This window comes from Haliotis rubra, unplaced genomic scaffold, assembly GCF_003918875.1.
Source record: "Haliotis rubra isolate DU_JTF1 unplaced genomic scaffold, ASM391887v1 Scf172, whole genome shotgun sequence".
In the NCBI taxonomy this organism is placed as follows: Eukaryota; Metazoa; Mollusca; class Gastropoda; order Lepetellida; family Haliotidae; genus Haliotis; species Haliotis rubra.
The window spans coordinates 191,292-211,196 of NW_025765692.1; the positions used below are offsets into that span (position 1 = coordinate 191,292).

At 43.0% G+C, this 19,905-nt stretch overlaps 1 protein-coding gene across 2 annotated transcripts; it reads left to right on the top strand.

Annotated features, from left to right (window-relative positions):
* Nucleotides 1–8,007: 8,007 nt before the first annotated feature.
* On the top strand, nt 8,008–15,420 carry LOC124272713 (nephrin-like). Of its 2 annotated transcripts, XM_046707899.1 has the most exons (7): nt 8,008–8,251; nt 8,984–9,301; nt 10,222–10,491; nt 10,853–11,143; nt 13,418–13,705; nt 14,163–14,450; nt 15,328–15,420. In XM_046707899.1, exons 1-7 carry the CDS (start codon nt 8,179–8,181, stop codon nt 15,414–15,416), a joined length of 1,617 nt encoding a protein of 538 aa, XP_046563855.1. In that variant the 5' UTR covers nt 8,008–8,178; the 3' UTR covers nt 15,417–15,420. The 2 variants fall into 2 exon arrangements, with proteins under 2 accessions (XP_046563855.1, XP_046563856.1); XM_046707900.1 differs by lacking the exon at nt 14,163–14,450.
* The last annotated feature ends 4,485 nt before the right edge of the window (nt 15,421–19,905 follow it).

A 19,905-nucleotide genomic window follows, 5' to 3' on the forward strand; every position in this document is an offset into this window, starting at 1 on the left:
CGGGTCATGTGATTATGATCAGTCATTCCGCCCTTTTCAGTCCAAACTACCTTTGATCTAACTGTAATGGTATTTGTTTTATTCAAATGTTCTAGTCGTTCATTAAAGTCATCGATTTGTTCTATTAAGGTAGATTTAGTGTGAGTGCCATTAGTTCTGTCACTGCTTCTGTCGTTTCCTCAATATTATTTATTAAATCTCTTTCAACCTTATCTCTCTGGCGTTTCTTATTTAAAGAATATTTAATAGTTTCTCCCGAATAAGTAACAACAACGTTTCAACAAAGAGTTTATCGTCTGTAACAAATTCGCTGTAAGGCAGGTTTCGGATATAATTTTCTTAACTAGTTCAACATATTTTATATCTTTTAAAAGGAGTTGTTAAATTTCCATAACCCCTTACCTCATATTGTGGGACACCAAGAAATAATCAAGTCTAGCTTGTTGCTGAGGAGATGGTTATATCGAAGCATATCTTTTTCATTAGGATATCGTTCACGCCAAGGCTCTAGCCCAAGAAGGCCAAGTTCATCTTCGTCGACAGTCATTTCAGGTACAGACATTGAGATATATATACTGAATGTGTCAGTTCTTATTCCCGTTTTAACAAAACAAATGAAACGTTATAATAACGATGTCTGACATTTGATAGGGCAAAACAGAAACAAATATAGGCTTAAAACTAAAGGAAAGAAACCACACTACACTTTAACCGAAAGTGTGAATGTTAATACAATAACCATCCGCCCTACAGTGGAAATCATTTCTCCAGACTGGAGTTCTATGGCCGACTTTCTATGGCCGACTTTGCCTCTCAACGATCACATTGTTATGACAACGTCGAGCTGTTCAAAACTGTTGTCAGTTACTGACGACGAAGAGCACGATATTTTCAAAACCACGTGCATACCTCATGAGCGACGGCTGTATTCAAGCTGAAAAACAAGAACATCTGTTTCCTTGTTTATACGCATTACACCCCCGTATCCTTTTCGGGCGTCAACGCCATGTGGCCGCTAGCATCTCTTCTCACCTGCCCAGTTCATGCCCTACAGGAACGTGGACAGACACTTCAATAACTCGTTATAAACTCTGTATCTCTGAAATCATCCTTAATCAATCTTCTCTCGGCCATTATGAGCGAAGCAACGTATAATACACACTCGGACAGGTGATAAAAGCAATTACATGCTGGTGTGAAGATATAAAGTTCAGGTCATACTAAAACCATTCACGTTCGCAGCAAGACAAAGCCAACGCTTGGCACTGGACATCATGGCGGCTTGTCTACGTGTGTTTGGAATCCTGGTCCTTCTTGCGACTCTACCTTCAAGCCAAAGCTGGTTCATCAGAAGCGTACATGATACAAAAAAGTAAGTCCGGGCAGGTGTGTTCACACGGAACAACTTGTTGGCAGAGTTGTATATACTGTTTGTTTGTTGTTTAACGCTGTGCGCAGTAATATTCCAGCTATATGGCGGCTGTCTGTAAATAATCGAGTCTGAACCAGACCATTCAGTGATCAACATCATGAACATCGATCTTGGCATACGATGACATGTCTACCAAATTCTTACCACCCGACCCTGTTAGTCGCCTCTAACGACAAGTATGGGTTGCTGGAAAACAATTCTAATCCGAACTTCACAGGTCTGTACAAAATTAGTTGAATCGTGTGAATACACCTTACAGTCTTGCTAGAGATATTGTCGGATATTAGTATATATGTGGCAAGATGAAAGGAATATCATAGAAGGACTGGGTACATGGACAGCAGGGCTTAGATTTTCGAAGCTCTCATAGCTCTAAGATAGTCCAAAGTGCCATGCATTAACATTAACTTTCGACTATCTTAGCGCTAAGAGAGCTTCGAAAATCTAGGCCCAGGGTCACAATAGTGAAGTATAAAACTTTGACGGATTAGTCGACATTTCAACAAAAGATGCTGGGCAGTCCGATGACTATGGCAAGGAATACCCCAAGGGAATCACCTCCCTCAATGAAAAGGAATTAGTGTAATGACAGTGTTAAATGTAACCTGACGAACCACAACCGTCAAAGACATTGTAAGGCAAATTGAAGTTCCTGAAGTTGATCGTAATGTTAAAGTCTCATAGGGAGGATTAAGAACTTTGCTGGTTGAGATGGATTGGAGTGGACTTTAGCAACATATTGTAGTACCAGTTCGTCCTTGATAACAAGACACAGCACATTAGTTTCAGCATACAACAGGGGAAGTGTCTCAATGCACCAGACATATTCTTAAACCTTGGTGGTGAAGAACGTTGAGTTCTGGAACGAAGGCTTTCCATCTGAACCGTTTATGAAACAGTCGTAACCAGGCTCCAATCTTATCCACGTGCTACAATGGTGGTCCCAGCCCAGTTTAGCAAGTGAAACGACCTTTATGGTATCACGAGCCTTTACGCATTTGGCTTTACTTTTGGAATATGACAAATAACTGACAATGGATTGTTAATGGTCATTCGAACATTTGGTCTCCTTGAACATTTTGATTGGAGTTTTGTATAAAAATAAAACTGTTTCTTGCGTTTGTAATAAAAATGGGCTCAAGACATTTGGCTTTGAAAAATTAGAACTGTCTTTCCATGACCACTTGTGAATGGTGTTCAGACATCTTTCATATATGCTCATCTTTGTACCAAGGTGTGATATATTCATAACGTCAAGAAACAATTACCGATCGATAGTTTCAATCATAACTTCGCAGGACTGTATACTCTGACACTTAAAAGAGTAAGTGAGACCTCCATTTCCAGATCAGTTTTAGCTTTTTGTCTTCTAAATATTGTGCCACCAAATCAGGCACAAGGCCAAGGTCAGTGCTGTGTAATACGTAATACGGCTTCCATGTCGTATTATAGACTTTCTCCAAGCCACAACAATAGATACATTTTGTATATAACAATACAACCATTGATTACAATGATTCCAGTCTTAAGAGATGACCAATGATAGTTCTCTAATGTTCAAAATTCAAGATTGTTTTCAATTAGGATTGATCATTCGTTCATAATTTAATTAGCAGACACAGTTGGATTGTGCTGTTGGGCAGTAATTACTAGAATACTTATGATGCTTATCCGATTTGGGGACAGGAATAATGCCAGGAAAATCCCGGTTCCAGAATATTCTTCAGTGTTTCCGTTCTCCGGTATATACCTGAAAATCGCCGGTAAAATTTGTTAGGGACCAGTAAATTGAAAGCCAGCAGGACACTTTGTCCGGTAAATAATCTTGTATTAAAATATAAACATCATGGGTAAGCGAAATGACAGTCTTGGCTGTGCTTTCATGGTCACAAAAACTGTTATGTTTCGGAAATACCCAGGCTAAAAATAACTTTAAAATGAGTACTTTTATGGTAATAGGATATGACCGGCAAATTTCATTCATGACCGGTAAAATGTTAGGTCACCAGACACAGTGTCCGATAAATAATGACGTCAGCGGAAACACTGATTCTTAAATAAATTTTATATTTGAGCCGAGACGTTTTAATTGTTTCGTTGTTGCAGTTTTCTGTTGTTTAGTTTTTTCGGTTATTTCTTTATGTTTCTTTACATGTTCCGGGTTTTTTTCTGTTGTTACATTTTTCCTTTTGTTTCAGTTGTTGTTTTTTTCGTTTCGTTTCAGTTGTTTCTGCAAGGCTGTGAACAACCACAACTACGGACAAGTCTTCAAAGACTTTGGCTCCATCCAGCATTGTCGGCGTCTTGTCCACTGTCCATGCAGAGCCCAGGAACTCATCACATGCGGCACGGAATGTGACCGGAAAGTCAAGGAGTGGGCATGTGACCACGGGTGTGGCGGACTTCCGGCCGGTACAAAGGTCAGGGCATCCTACAAAGCCAGTGTGTGTCACTCCGATGTTGCGGCAGACGTCTACGTGTGTGGCCAACAAAACAACTGTCATCGTGGCTGACTGAAAACACTGCGTCTACTGTTGCCAGACACCGCTGTTGACGTCTAACGATGAGAAACAAAATCACAAACTGTAAAGCCATTTTTCCTATATATTTTTTCAAACAAAAATGCGTTTCATATGGGCTGAGATGACGTCTCTGTTTCTTCCCACGAACCACCATCACTTTGTTTTTCCAAGTTGATCCCCATGACCCATTATTATAGTGACTAAACATGTCTAATCTAATACTTATTGCATATTCAACGTCTCAGGACTTCTGCTCCGGACATATAGACGGACGGCGGACTGCTGGACATGCTGATCAATACATCCCCTAATTTAAAATATACACATTAACTGCTGCTTTCCATTCACAATGTACAAAGCGTATTTCTAGACCCAGGTTCAATAGCGCTTTTGAAAAGATTCTTCACAGAAGTCTTACACCAGATAAAAGTGACGTAAATGTCAGCCTAAACTGCGCGCCGTGGGAATGCTGGAGGCTAGAATGGCCCCAAATGAAGTGGCCAGACATTTTGGTGTCCATCGAAACACGATATCACCTCCATGGAGACGTTTTCAACACAATGGGAGCTCGAGAGATTTGCTTTGGACCGGTCGTCCACACGTGCCATCACGTTAGCAAGACAGCCACATTCGGCTGACCCATCTAAGGAATCGATTCCAGACTTCCAGTTTGACTGCTCGGGCCATTCCTGGCTTACGTCCAATCAGTTCCTGGGCCTAGATTTTCGAAGCTCTCTTAGCGCTAAGATAGTCGTAAGTGCCATACATTAACATTAACTTACGACTATCTTAGCGCTAAGAGAGCTTCGAAAATCTAGGCCCAGGACTATACGGAACCCCGATTGTCTAATGCGGGAGCCCCGATTGTCTCTAGTGCGTCCAATTTTGCTCCAACGCCACTGACAGGCACGTCTTGCCTTGTGCAGTCAACATTGACGGTACATGAGACAAGATTGGGATGGTTTTTCATCTGGATAGCTCAGGTGGCGTGGCAAGGGTGACACACGATGGAGTAAACATTATGCTGTCGCATCCGTTGTTCAACGTCGACTGTTTTGTGGAAGAAAAGGTTATGGTATTGGGGAACATCACATCTCAAGGTCGGAGACAACTTGTCATTGTCATTACCAATCTCACAAGTCTGCGATACAGGGATGAGATCATATCATTGGTCCACATGTGCATCTGTTCATTCAAGGACAGACACGTAAATTCAGCAAGATAATTCCCGTCCACAAGTCGTTTTCGTTGTAACAGATTTCCTGAGACAGCAGAACATTCCGGTATTCCCCTGGCCAGCTGTTTCTCTGTACCTGTCCCTTATAGAACATTCTTAGGATGAAATGGAGCGACGTTTACGTCAAGCCTAGAATCAACCATTGACGTAAGCTGAATCGGGACGAGCGTTGATTAAATCCCCACGCTTTCTCCAATCGCTTAGTGTCGTCTATGCGTCGTTGTTGTCAAGCCTGCATCAACGCCAATGGTGGACACACTCGATACTGAATATGCGAACACTGCTTTTTGACACCCCATCTCTTAAAGGGCGGGTCACGATGCCTGCTGTCAAATCATACAGATTTCGATGTTATCCTGTCAACAGTAAAACAGTTAACCAGTGATTAATGAAAACACCACAGATCATGGGTTTTTTTTCCTTTTGCATTCAAAAATGTCATAAAAAACGTACATAATAAACCATAAGTAGGTTTGTACAGCATTCAAGAAGATAATGTACTTTGTAACAGGAACAATATATTGAATAAACCCAGCAACATCTGTTTGCTAGGATCATTCAGTTGTGAATCGAATCAGTTAACATTAATTACTATCTTCTTGTAGACAGTATTTCCTGAACATCATGGTTTGATATTAGAGTTAATTTCATAAACAAATGTGGATCTAATGTCACATTAGTTTAAACATTGTACTTAACGAAGACTGTCTTTGTTGTCATGGCGTCACAGCACAGTCGTTATTCATAGTGAATGATATCATTAAATGTACTATCAAAATATTTAAATAATATATTTATATGATTAATATCAGCAACATATTGTGATGTTTCCAAATTCTGTGTAAGATTCCATGCAAAGATATTGATTTACTCACGGACCTATATCATGCTCTGCTTTGATTAGACAGACAGTACATGTAACTACCGCGTCATGCCCTGGCTACTGCTCTAACACAGTCATAATGGATGCACGTTTGTTTATTCTGCAGAAATAAGAAGAGGGAGTTAGCCTAGTGGTTAAAGCGTTCGCTCGTCACGTCAAAGACCCGGGTTCGATTCCCCACATGGGTGCAATTTGTAAAGCCCATTTATGGTGTCCCCCGTCGTGATATTGCTTGAATATTGCTAAAATCAGCGTAAAACTAAACTTACTGACAATTAGTGGTGTTCCAATTGATTAAAATAATCGAAGATTGGTCGCAGTGACCAAACGACCAAGCAATCGATCACATTTTCTCATAATCGAACACAAACGATTTTGTCACTACTGTTTCAGTGTTTGAAACGCTTGACGATGGAACATATCTTAGAAGTTGTCAGGGCCTGAAAACATGTTTCTTAGAAAGCTCACTTCACTTACTGAAGGTCATGACTGAATCTTTCTTGAAAACTCCAGGAAGCTTATGTTCATTAGTCATCACTATAAAGTAGCGAGTTGCATCATTTTACATTGGATATGAAATTTGCGCAGTTTCTAAATAAAACAAAAACAGTAGAGAACCAGATTATACCTATCTGCAATACCAACCTGAATAGGAAAATCTGAAAAATGACGCTAACCAATTTTTTCGATGATTAGTCGTTGGTAATGAACCAACTATCAGTTGTGAGATTTCAAATAATTCCCAACACTTTTGACAATATGGCCATGGATGACCAAATCGTGTAAATTCTGATTCTTGTTGTCAACAATGAAAAGGACAGGACACAACTGAAAATATGTATTTTGAGAACTTGTTGTTTGATTTTAACTCAGATAATCTCGAAGCGAAATCACGTGTGCTATATACTCATTCCTGTTGCCGGGTAACCGGGAAGAAGTGATACCCTTTGTTTTCACTCAGACCGTCCTTATCTCAGTTTCGGGAAACATATTGTGGCTTTGGGTGGGACTGACTTTAGTCAGATGCCGACTAACAATCGTTTTATTGCAAACACAATGACAACGAAGGTATTCTTCTCCCCCTCAACAGTACACGCTATCACAGATAACCCCCCACTGTCAATCATAACACGCCTCTCACACCACATCTATCCTCTCCATCAGTCCATCAATTCCATATTGTCTCTCCCGTCCGAGTCCGTCCAATAACGCTTAACACAACACAACACAAACCGTTGAAGCCTCAACCCTAGACTAAGGCTTAGTCTCTGAATATATATAATTTTGATAGTAACAAACAAGCCCATTTATATTGAAAAGGAGCCCTAGGGAGACCAGAGATTCAGAGACTAAGAACATCTGCATTGGGGCTACACGTGCTGGGGTCATTACCAATTAGAAATCACATCATACAACCATCACATAACGCTATAAGTGAAAGGCATATTTATTGGCCCTCCTGTTAAGCCCTGTCCTATCTCCATGCTGTCATTACCTCATGTGGGCCGGTCAAGTGCCCCTGCTGCCTAACATTTTACTGTTGGGAAACTTGCAGCCCACAATGTCACTTGGACACTAGATGACCAAGGTGCAAGATCTGTGTGCAACACCAACTAAATTATTTATGAATTTGAACTTATCTCCAAATTCAAAAGTTCCCATTTGTATAATATGCGAAGAGGATATAGATAACCACCTTTTTTTAAACAAACTGTTCAATGGAAGTGAACCTGAGGAAATCTAGACTTGCTTTATTTAGGGCTTTAGCGCTGCAGAGAGGGCTTGGCAGTAGGGAAATTAATGTGGTTCAGGGACTGTGAGACAGACTACCTCAACCCCTGCCCCATCCCACATTGACAAGTTATGACAAGCTAGTGAAAAGGAAATAGAGCTGTTTCCGGGTTTCAGTTTTGTGTGACTGTATAGTGAACTCCCACACTTTACACAGACAGTTTCATAGTACAGCTAGGACTGATTCCACCTGGATTACATTCTTCATGAGTGATAGACTGGATCAGGATAGACCTGACCAGTCATAGACTTGACCAGTCAGATTTGACCAGTCATAGATTTGATCAGTGATACTTGACCAGGCACATTGCAGATGAAGGTCATGACACGCACGGTTCTTCTACAAGTGCTGCTTTTTGTGACTTGTTTGAGATTCTTGGTCCGTTGTAAGTATATCTTACTTGTTATGCGTTACAGTTGGGTAACATTTGATTATCTCACATGTGTGTTTCCCGGGGAATGTGGAATATTGGGGAGCTGTATCTTGCAATAGGTTTCGGAGTATTTTCACTACAGCTCTTGTATTTTCACCTCCCCTCGAGTCCCCTGTCCCTTTTTATTTTTGTTTCATTAGCAAATAATCTATTAGTTTTATAATGATGGGCAATATTCCAGTAACAAATGAATATGGCGATGGTCTGGAAATAATCAAGTCTGGATCGCACAATCCAGTGACTGCCATCATATGCATCAATCTACGCAATAGGGATAGGGTGCAATAAGTCAACCAAGTCAGCGAGCCTCACCACCCGATCTCGTTATCCGCGTCTCACGATAAGCCTGGTTTGCTTAGACCAATTCTAACCGGATCTTCACGGATCGCTTTTTAACCTCTTTGTGTTGAATTTCACGTTGTTTCCAACACACATTAAATACTCTGGAAGTTCTCATATTGTTTCGAACACACGAGAGAGACCCAAGTATTTAGAAGAAAATTCCTTTTTTTGGTTATTTAAATATAGCACAAGTCTAGTTATAGCACTAAACTGCCCCTCACTGAATATCACGTTTACAATGTATTACACTTGGAATATTTTAAATGAATAACACTGCCCCATAACAGTATTGAAGATTAAAACCGGAATACGGGATTTTTCCTGTCGTTTTTTTTCTCCAAGGCGGAAGCATTACCCTGGACACGTCAGCTAATGACGTCTTCCTTGGACATCCGGTCACCTTCACCTGTCGTGTCAGTGATGCAGACATGGGTTTGGTTACCTTCATGATGCAGGAAGGAGGGACGTATGCAGTTGTCTGCCGGTTGATGGCAACTACAGGGAACATCGTGGGCACGCCCACCTACCCGTGTTCACGTGTTGAGGAACAACAACACGTGTTCTCTCTGACCATCGGGAGTACTTCGCTGAAACACGGAACAGCATGGATGTGTCAGGCCGAGGGGATGAAGAGCAGCATAGTGCATCTGGACATACAATGTAAGTAGAACATTTAGTCCAGGAAGTGAATCATTAAAAGACGTTATGTAAATTAAAATGTCAAAGCCTGAGAATAGTCGATTACCAAACAGAGTGGTGGGGCCTAATGGTTAAAGCTTCTGCTCGTCACGCTGAAGACCCTGGTTCGATTCCCCACATGGGTGCAATGTGTGAAGCCCATTTCTGGTGTCCCCCGCCGTGATATTGCTGGAATATTGCCACTCACTCACTCACTCGCCATGGGAGCCACAACGGCATGGGAACGTGTGTTTTAGTGTGAGGCAGGACTTGGTAACCCATCAGGAGTACAGCTGCCGGAGGTGGCACCCATCCACCTGCTCACCGCCACAGTCACATTCAGAAAGTACACTTGTATGTCACGATGATAAAGTGGTTACAATTTGTAATTCATCCTATGGCTTGACTCGATAGAGATTTGTGTAGCCTAATCTTCTTGCAATAGACGTCGTAAACAAACAAATGTCTGTAACTAGTATATTTGTCAACACGATGTTTACATTGCATACTTATCCGTGAAGATCCGGGCCTGAAATGGTCTTCCTCAACCCATGCTTGTAAGAGGCGACTAACGGGATCGGATGGTCAGGCTCGCTGACTTGGTTGACACATGTCATCATGTCCCAATTGCTGTTGATCATTGGATTGTCTGGTCCATAGTTATTTACAGACCGCCACCATATAGCTGGAATATTGCTGAGTGCGGCGTTAAACAACAAACAAACATATTCACTGACTTCATACACTGCATGTAGCTTCAAATGACATTTAGTATATTTCGCTTTCCTGGTTTACTTGGACACGTCATGCCGAGAGATGGTACCTGGTGTTAAACCAGGAACTTGTGGGCAGTGTCTGGTGTTACTTGTGGTCATCAGATCGGTTAAATAATGGTGTTCCAGATATCCAGTATTTTGGTGTCACCTCTGGCAGCAGAAGCGTGACGGTGACGGAACACGACAACGTGACAATGCAGTGCAACACCAACAGTTCTCCTGTTTCCACCATAGAGATCTTGGATGAGACCTCCAGCCTAGGTAGTGGCACTAACAGCAGCACCGTGGAAGCGAGGATCGAAGACGTTGACTGTCGTCACGCGGGTCCTTACACATGTTCTGCAAGGAATTTGATCGGGCAAGCTGTGGAACGCAACATATCTTTACAAGTAAAATGCAAGTATTGGCGTTTGACATCCAGTATCTGAAGCATTGATTGGATAACCTCAATGCTTTACTTATTGAATATATCACCCTGAAGTTGGCATTAATACATATATTTACCCCGACCTCGAACTGGGCCGTGTGGTATTGGATACCGTCCGTCCTTCAGCTTTTCAAGCGGGAGAAACTTACTGTAGTCTTCTGTAAGTTGAGAACTGAAATTTTACACAGATGTAACTTATCACGTTCTTAACTGATATCGAAATTAGTGTCTTGCTTTTCACCATGGTGCAGATGGGTGGAGTGAGGTGAGGAGGTTGGGGTGATAAGGGAACATTTAAATTTATAACGATGTTTTCTTGTTCTGTTCCAGGTTCCCCAAGACCAGATGAATCTACAGAAGGCGGACGAGTGTTCAGATCCGCCCTCAACAGATCCATTACTCTGAGCCTTGCCGTCATAGCGTTCCCGGAACCTACATTCTCGTGGAACAAGACGTCAGGGGGACAGCCATTGACCAACACCAATGTCACAACAGAGGGTTTTCGTGCGACCGGAAGTGCAACCATTTCTGATGTTAAGGAAGAGGACTTCCAGAACTACACAGTGACCGTGGCAAACACGGAGGGGACCAGGATGCTGAACGTAATGCTGATTCCTCTCTGTAAGTTGTCGTCCTCCTCTTTAACAGCTGACCTCTGTGCTACAACCCGTGAAGATCCGGGTTAGGGTTGATCTTTACCAACCATTGCATGTCTCTTACCATGAAGATCCGGGTTAGAGTAGGTCTTCACCAACCATTGCATGTCTCTTACCGAGAAGATCCGGGTTAGAGTAGGTCTTCACCAACCATTGCATGTCTCTTACCGTGAAGATCCGGGTTAAAGTTGGTCTTCACCAACCATTGCATGTCTCTTACCGTGAAGATCCGGGTTAGAGTTGGTCTTCACCAACCATTGCATGTCTCTTACCGTGTAATAGGAGATGGTAACGACAAGAGTTAGCTCCCCTTATATACATTTAAAAGCTTCCAGAACTCTGACTCACTAGAATATTCCAGAATACACTGTTTCTACTTGCCTGAAGCGAAAGTCCATCGATCCGACCGCTAGTGTAGCTGTTCTTTAAGAAAGTGGAGCTATTCGAGCTAGTCTACCAACCTACTATACAGCGTTAAGAAGTGATAAAATGAAAATTACACGGTTGGAACATCGTACAATATGCGCGGTAGACTAGTTACGTGACAAATTTCCATACACGTTTTAGGAATTTAGAGCTATTGTTCAAACTAAACCTGTAAACTTCTTTTAGTGGCATTTTTGAAGTTGGGAAGTACAATATAGAACAAACCTTATGGATAACAACTTCTTTTTATTCGTGGGCGTGACGTTTCGATACAGATTCTTGTACCGTTGTCAAGCATAATGGAACATGAAGAAGGGGGAAGTGTATATATACTGGATATAACAATGTAACGAAGAAAACAACATAATTAACATAATTGGCCAGGCAGAAAGCTGATGAAGCCAGAGAGTAGACAAAGGACAGGAGTGGAAGCCAATGATGTACAAATAATAATGAGATGTTTATACAGCAGAGTTTATACACAATGAGTGTGTAGATCAGATATATCCACAACTGAGTCCCGGTATTTCAAAACATCAAAAGCATAAAAACGGGAAGATGTTCCATGTTCAGCCACAGAACGCCAGTTTAATGTCTACGCCATTTCTGTCAAGATTATTGGCTGATGAGTAGTCATCTGATCTGATAGTATCCGTCCATAGTACCAGTCCATAGTATCCGTCCATAGTACCCGTCCATAGTACCAGTCCATAGTACCAGTCCATTTTTAAGCAACCTGCACTTCTTCACAAACTTCCATTACGTCACATATCGCTTCACACCTGACGGTTGAGTCATGTTCTTATTGGATGGTTTTCATTTTCAGGTTATCTATATTCATAATGGGATTACTTATTTGTCAGTTTGTTTAAAGAATAACAAGTCAATATATTGATGTAGAAATATTTTCAGCCAGTGTAGTATATTATTAAGTTCCTATTTTATTTTTGTTAACTGGGTATGAATATAGGAAAAGGATGTGAGCCGACATATACCGATAAAGTAGCATTGTTGCAACGTTCTGCCGCGAAATCAGCTTCAAACCGATAAATTATTGTTACGTTGTTATAGGGCGAGAACAGTAGACTACAAAGTAAGATATTATGAGAATTGATCAGGTTAACGCAAGCTCGCGTTTGAATCGTTCACACATCGATGAACCCATCAATTAATAGTTTATCCCTTAAATCACTATGCTGTCAAGGTCGCAGCCATGCGTAATACAATGCTGTGCACCCTGTTCACCGGCAACACGGGAAACAGCTGTGTTGTTCTGTAAGAAGAGCTGAACAACATCGCTGTTAATAAACATCCGTAAAACGGTTATTCGGTTTTTAAATTCTATAGAAATCTCTCTTCACGCGTTAAAAAGTAAATACACTCCTGTTAAAAGAAAATGATGACGTCTGGAATTCTATTTGTAATAAATCAGGACATGAAGGATGCTGTAAGATACGTGTCCATTAATTTCCCGTCAGCGCATTGTATACTCCTATATAGTGAAACATCCTTTATCGGGATAGTACTGTTCCTTTCTAAATTGTCGGAATTAACCACGCTCATGATTTAATGCACGACTATAGGTTTTACTATAGGGATATGCACGATGTACTTCTAATTCCCTGCAGTTCTCGGGTCGGTGGGGTAGCCCAGTGGTTAAAGCGTTCGTTCGTCACGCCGAAGACCCGGGTTCGAGTCCCCTCGTGGGTACAATGTGTGAAGCCCATTTCTGGTGTCCCCCGCCGTGATGTTGCTGGGATATTGTTAGAAAAGGCGTAAAACTAAACTTACTCACTCACTCCCTCGTCTGTAGCTCAGCCAGACACACCAAGGAATCTGCACGTGTCATCCATCACGCCTGGGTCCGTTACGTTAACGTGGGAGAAAGGTTATAATGGCGGTGCCAGACAAAGCTTCACGATACAATACCGACGAGATGGCGGACACTGGACCACACATAACACCATGCTGAGCGAGGATGACGACTTGCGACTGGAACTCGGAGATCTTGAAGCTGATACCAAGTACACGGTTCGCTTGCTTGCGTTCAACCAACATGGATCCAGCGACTACACGTCCATCAGCGTGACAACGCCACCTCGTAAGATTCTGTTATGCCAACGCTTGAAATACTGTTTCTAATAAATCAGAAAATAAAAGACATAATTTTCTTTATTGTGTTAGATACATGCACACAGTGTTAACGATTATTTTCCCAACAGTACATTGTATACTCTTATTTAGCGAAACCTGTTTTATCTGGTCCTTTCTAAATCGTCGGAATGATCAACTGATTTAATGCACAACTATCGGGATCAAGTAGGTTTTACTATACTGGTATACACAACATGCTTCCGATCCTCTGCAGCTCTCGGTTGGTGGGGTAGCCTAGTGGTTAAACCGTTCATTCGTCAGGTCGAAGACCCGGGTTGTGGTTCCATTCCTTACAGAGATACAATGCGTGAAGCCCATTTCTGGTGTCCCCTGCCGTCATGTTAGTGGAGTATTGATAGAAAAGGCGTAAAACTACACCCACTTACTCACTCACTCATCTGTAGCTCAGCCAGACACACCAAGGAATCTGCACGTGTCATCCATCACGCCTGGGTCCGTAACGTTAACGTGGGAGAAAGGTTCCAGTGGCGGTGCCAACCAAAACTTCACGATACAATACCGACGAGATGGCGGACACTGGACCACACATAAAACCATACTGAGCGAGGATGACGACTTGCGACTGGAACTCGGAGATCTTGAAGCTGATACCAAGTACACTGTTCGCTTGCTTGCGTTCAACCAACATGGATCAAGCGACTACACGTCCATCAGCGTGACAACGCCACCTCGTAAGATTCTGTTTGTCAAACTGATATTCCAAGCAGTTCTTTAGAAGTTTCAACAGTTTATTGAGTGTGCTTCTCTGTTTGAAATAACACCACCTGCACACTGTGTACCTACAGAGATAGCACACTGCTTACAGTGTTTGGACGCCAGGGCAATAGTACGAGTTCGAATCCTGTCAAGGTAAAATTGTTGCCCTCAGCAATATTCCAGCTATATGGCGGCGGTCTGTAAATCATCGAGTCTGTACCAGACAATCCAGTGATCAACACCATGAGCATCGATCTACGCATACGATGGGATACGATTGCATGTGTTAACTAAGTCAGCGCGCCTGACCTCCCGATCCCTTTAGTCGCCTCGTACAGTAGTAATAGAAGTAGTACTGAGTGAGTGAGTGAGTTCAGTTTTACGCCGCACTGAGCAATATTCCTGCTATATGGCGGCGGTCTGTAAATAATCAAGTCTGGACCAGTAGTAGTAGTAATAGTAGTAGTAGTAGTAGTAGTAGTAGTATTAGGAGTAGTAGTAATAGTAGTAGTAGTAGTAGTAGTAGTAGTAGTAGTTACTGTAGGTTTTACTGCTAAGTGTGGCGGCTACTGTATCAATCATTTTAGTCAGTGACCTTAATTCTACACGGCTTTTTGCAATATTCCAGCAATATCACGGCGGGGGGGGACACCAGAAATGGGCTTCAAACAATGCACCCATGTGGGGAATCGAACCCGGGTATTTGGCGTGACAACCGAACGCTTTAACCACTAGGCTACCCCCACCGCCCCTATCAGTCATTGCAAGGAGCAGTTGTCCTATTCCCGAGCAAGCCTTTCATATGCTGAGTCTTGCTGCGATAAGCCTGCACTCACTGAGCGATGCTTTCAGATGTTTCAGATTCCTCGAGCACTGTAGTCGTGGCGAGGGGAACCACATGTGCAGCTGTCGTCGTATTCGTCATCATCACCACGCTTTAGTCAAGAAAAGGAAAAGACGCCAGTCAAAAGCAGGTATACATGTTTTGGATATTTGCTGTGCCATTCTCAACTACCTGCTTGTGTAACTCCTACTTGCCATGAAAACCAGGTCAATGACGAACATATCCCACGACACCGACAACCGGGGTTGTCCCCCATAGTGCCAGCAGGATCCTGCATAGCCTGCATCACTCAAACCTTTCATCCATCTTAACATATGCTGTTTTTTAAAAATACAAAAAATATAATCATTGATGGGAAATGTATTGAAGGATATTGTCGGAATCGTACAATGGACGATGTATGAGCAGAGATTTCGTACAGTTATGGGTCCCGATGGACAAAGTTACGTTGGGTCCCTACGACCTTTATGGATGAGGATCATGGAGATTATGTATTCACCTTTTGTTTCATGGTCCTAAGGCCTTTTCATAAATTCTGTCTGTCCGTATTCAACGTTTGTTTAAAACCTACTCAGTCACTCACTCATCCACCACAGCTTCTGTGAGTGAGTCAGTTTAATTTTACGCCGCACTCAGCAATATTCCAGCTATATGGCGGCGGTCTGTAAATAATTGAGTCTGGACCAGATAATCCAGTGATCAACAGCATGAGTATCGATCGGCGTAATTGGGACCCGATGACATGTGTCAACCAAGTCAGCGAGCCTGACCACCCGATCCCGTTAGTCGCCTTTTACAACAAGCATGGGTTACTGAAGATCAATATTCTAACCCGGACCTTCACGGGTACACAGTATAGTACTAGGGTAGGTCTATATACCTATATGTCTTTCTAACGCTGTTTTTAAGCGCGACATGCCCCTGTGCACGGGTACAGCTTCTGTACAATTGTATGTCGTAATTAGTGGATACAGAATATGCACTGGTGCAATTTATTCCAAACGTGTATTTCCAATAAAAATACCGATTTTATAAAGAAATTCATGTTTTGATTAGGTTTGCCCGTGTGATATTAACATGTGTTGCTGTTGCCCTTTTATTCAGATGCTGGTACTCCACGTGACGATGACACGTGCATGCTGACATACCAACCTGGGCCCCGTTTCACAAAGCGATCGTAGCGCTACGACAGTCGTAAGTCTATATTAAAGTATGGGAGTTACGATCATCTTAGCGCTACGGCAGTCGTAAGTCTATATTAAAGTATGGGAGTTACGATCACCTTAGCGCTACGGTCGCTTTGTGGAGCGGGGGCCTGGCCTAGTTCCACATCACAGTTACATAGAGTGGACTTTACCTGCAGGACTTGACCTCCAATAAGGGTCATTCTGATAGCCCACATGGTTCCAGTACAGGTGTGCGAAATACCTGCATCAGTTGTTCTTGTAACTGAGACACCTGGTGCGTCAACTTCCGCATCATCTGTACACTCTGTTTTTAGATTTGCGATTACAGAGATCGAATCAAATTATTTATCGGCATATTAGCATGACGATAGGTGTTTCTCAAATGAACAAAGAAAGGAATTGTTAAACGTAAATAATTATATTTTTTATGTATTTGTATTTGTATATAGTGCTCGTTTATATTGTATTGTACGGTGTGCTTTATCCACGATTTTGCCATCTGACGGATTCTTAGGACAATCAAGTATCAAGTAATTATCAGCTGTTGCCGTTTTGGATATTTGTAAAGAGTTTATCCCAGTCCAAGAATCTCGAGTGTTCTACAGTTTATTTTCACTATATAAATGAAGAAATGCTGATGCGATGTTAAACTTCAATTCACTCACTCTATTGCTTATTGATTGTATTTTGTAACCAAGTATATTTATCTTGATGTATTGACCTTCTTGTACCTTAATGTATGTCAGTAGTAATCCTTCAAAGTAGAATAATATGTTTGAATTATTTCCTGGTGTAAATATGTTTCTCTTATCAGTGTTTCAGTTGGATTTCAGATACAACAATTCCAGAGAAACTAAAGAGTGTCTGTCTTGTTGATATGACTATAGTTGATCTCGTATGACACCGGGTGTTCCTTGACTTCATCTGGGTAGTATATCACCTGGTGTCAGGTCAGTGTGTCACATGGTGTCAGGTCAGTGTGTCACATGGTGTCAGGTCAGTGGTTCCCATGGTGTCAGGTCAGTGTGTCACATGGTGTCAGGTCAGTGTGTAACATGGTGTCAGGTCAGTATATCACATGATGTCAGGTCAGTGTGTCACATGGTGTCAGGTCAGTGTGTCACATGGTTTCAGGTCAGTGTGTCACATGGTGTCAGGTCAGTGTGTCACATGATGTCATACATCATGGTGTCAGGTCAGTGTGTCACATGGTGTCAGGTCAGTGGTTCCCATGGTGTCAGGTCAGTGTGTCACATGGTGTCAGGTCAGTGTGTCACATGGTGTCAGGTCAGTGTGTCACATGGTGTCAGGTCAGTGGTTCACATGGTGTCAGATCAGTGGTTCCCATGGTGTCAGGTCAGTGTGTCACATGGTGTCAGGTCAGTGGTTCCCATGGTGTCAGGTCAGTGTGTCACATGGTGTCAGGTCAGTGTGTCACATGATGTCAGGTCAGTGTGTCACATGGTGTCAGGTCAGTGGTTCACATGGTGTCAGGTCAGTGGTTCACATGGTGTCAGATCAGTGGTTCACATGGTGTCAGGTCAGTGTGTCACATGGTGTCAGATCAGTGGTTCACATGGTGTCAGGTCAATGTGTCACATGGTGTCAGGTCAGTGGTTCTCATGGTGTCAGGTCAGTGGTTCCCATGGTGTCAGGTCAGTGTGTCACATGGTGTCAGGTCAGTGGTTCCCATGGTGTCAGGTCAGTGTGTCACATGGTGTCAGGTCAGTGTGTCACATGGTGTCAGGTCAGTGTGTCACATGGTGTCAGGTCAGTGTGTCACATGGTGTCAGGTCAGTGTATCACATGGTGTCAGGTCAGGTCAGATCAGTGGTCACATGTGTGTCAGGTCAGTGTCAGTGTGTCACATGGTGTCAGGTCAGTGGTTTCAGGTGGTGTCCATGGTGTCAGGTCAGTGTGTCACATGGTGTCAGGTCAGTGTGTCACATGGTGTCAGGTCAGTGTGTCACATGGTGTCAGGTCAGTGTGTCACATGGGTGTCAGTGTCAGTGTGTCAGTGTGTCATGGTGTCATCAGGTGTCATGGTGTCAGGTCAGTGTGTCACATGGTGTCAGGTCAGTGTGTCATGGTGTCAGGTCAGTGTGTCACATGGTGTCAGGTCAGTGTGTCACATGGTGTCAGGTCAGTGTGTCACATGGTGTCAGGTCAGTGTGTCACATGGTGTCAGGTCAGTGTGTCACATGGTGTCAGGTCAGTGTGTCACATGGTGTCAGATCAGTGTGTCACATGGTGTCAGATCAGTGTGTCACATGGTGTCAGGTCAGTGTGTCACATGGTGTCAGGTCAGTGTGTCACATGGTGTCAGGTCAGTGTGTCACATGGTGTCAGGTCAGTGTGTCACATGGTGTCAGGTCAGTGTGTCACATGGTGTCAGATCAGTGTGTCACATGGGTCAGGTCAGTGTCAGTGGTGTCAGGTCATGGTGTCAGGTCAGTGTCTCACATGGTGCCAGGTCAGTGTGTCACATGGTGTCAGGTCAGTGTGTCATGGTGTCAGATCACATGGTGTCAGGTCAGTGTGTCATGGTGAGGTCAGTGTGTCACAGTGTGTCACATGGTGTCAGATCAGTGTGTCACATGGTGTCAGACAGTGTGTCACATGCTGTCAGGTCAGTGTGGGAGGAGGACCCAACATAATGCAGCGCCTGGAGATTCTCCAGTTGTCACTGCAGTTGAATCATAATGAGGGCGAACCAGGACTTGGAATTTGCATTCGTCGACTTCATGGTAACAAACGTATGATAACATGGTAATCTTGTGAAAGTTTTGTCTTGCCGCAGTAAAACATATCCAGCTCTATGACGGCGGTCTGTTCCAGCCTGGAAGCATTGACCAGTATGCTTATGAAGTACGATCACGTGCCATTGTTGGCAGAGTGAACACCCTAACCCACTTTGCTCGGCCCTTAAAATAACTTTGCGATGGTGGTGACCTTTTATGGCCTTAAATACCATCAGAGGCGATAAGCATGTTTTGCTGTTCAGATACTCAGACCTGTGATCTCCATATGGTCACGAATGGAGTTCTGGAGATCTACCGGGACCTTGGATCCCCCACAGGGTCGACACGAATGAGTTACTAGGCACCTACCCGGACCTGGGATCCACACAGGGTCGACATGAATGAGTTACTTGGGACCTACCCGGACCTGGGATCTCCCAGGTTCACATGCATGAAGTACTGTAGGCATAATATACTCTGATCTCTACAGGGACGGTCTTCTGTGAATGTTGCCCCTAACGACTATATGTCTCAACCTTTAAATAGTTCAACTGTCTTGGGAAAAGCTACCTCCCGTCTTGTCTAATGGGCACAGCTTCTGCCCTGAGATCTGTGTGCCCTTGACTCGATCCCCTGGCCGCTTCATTATTGTACCTCT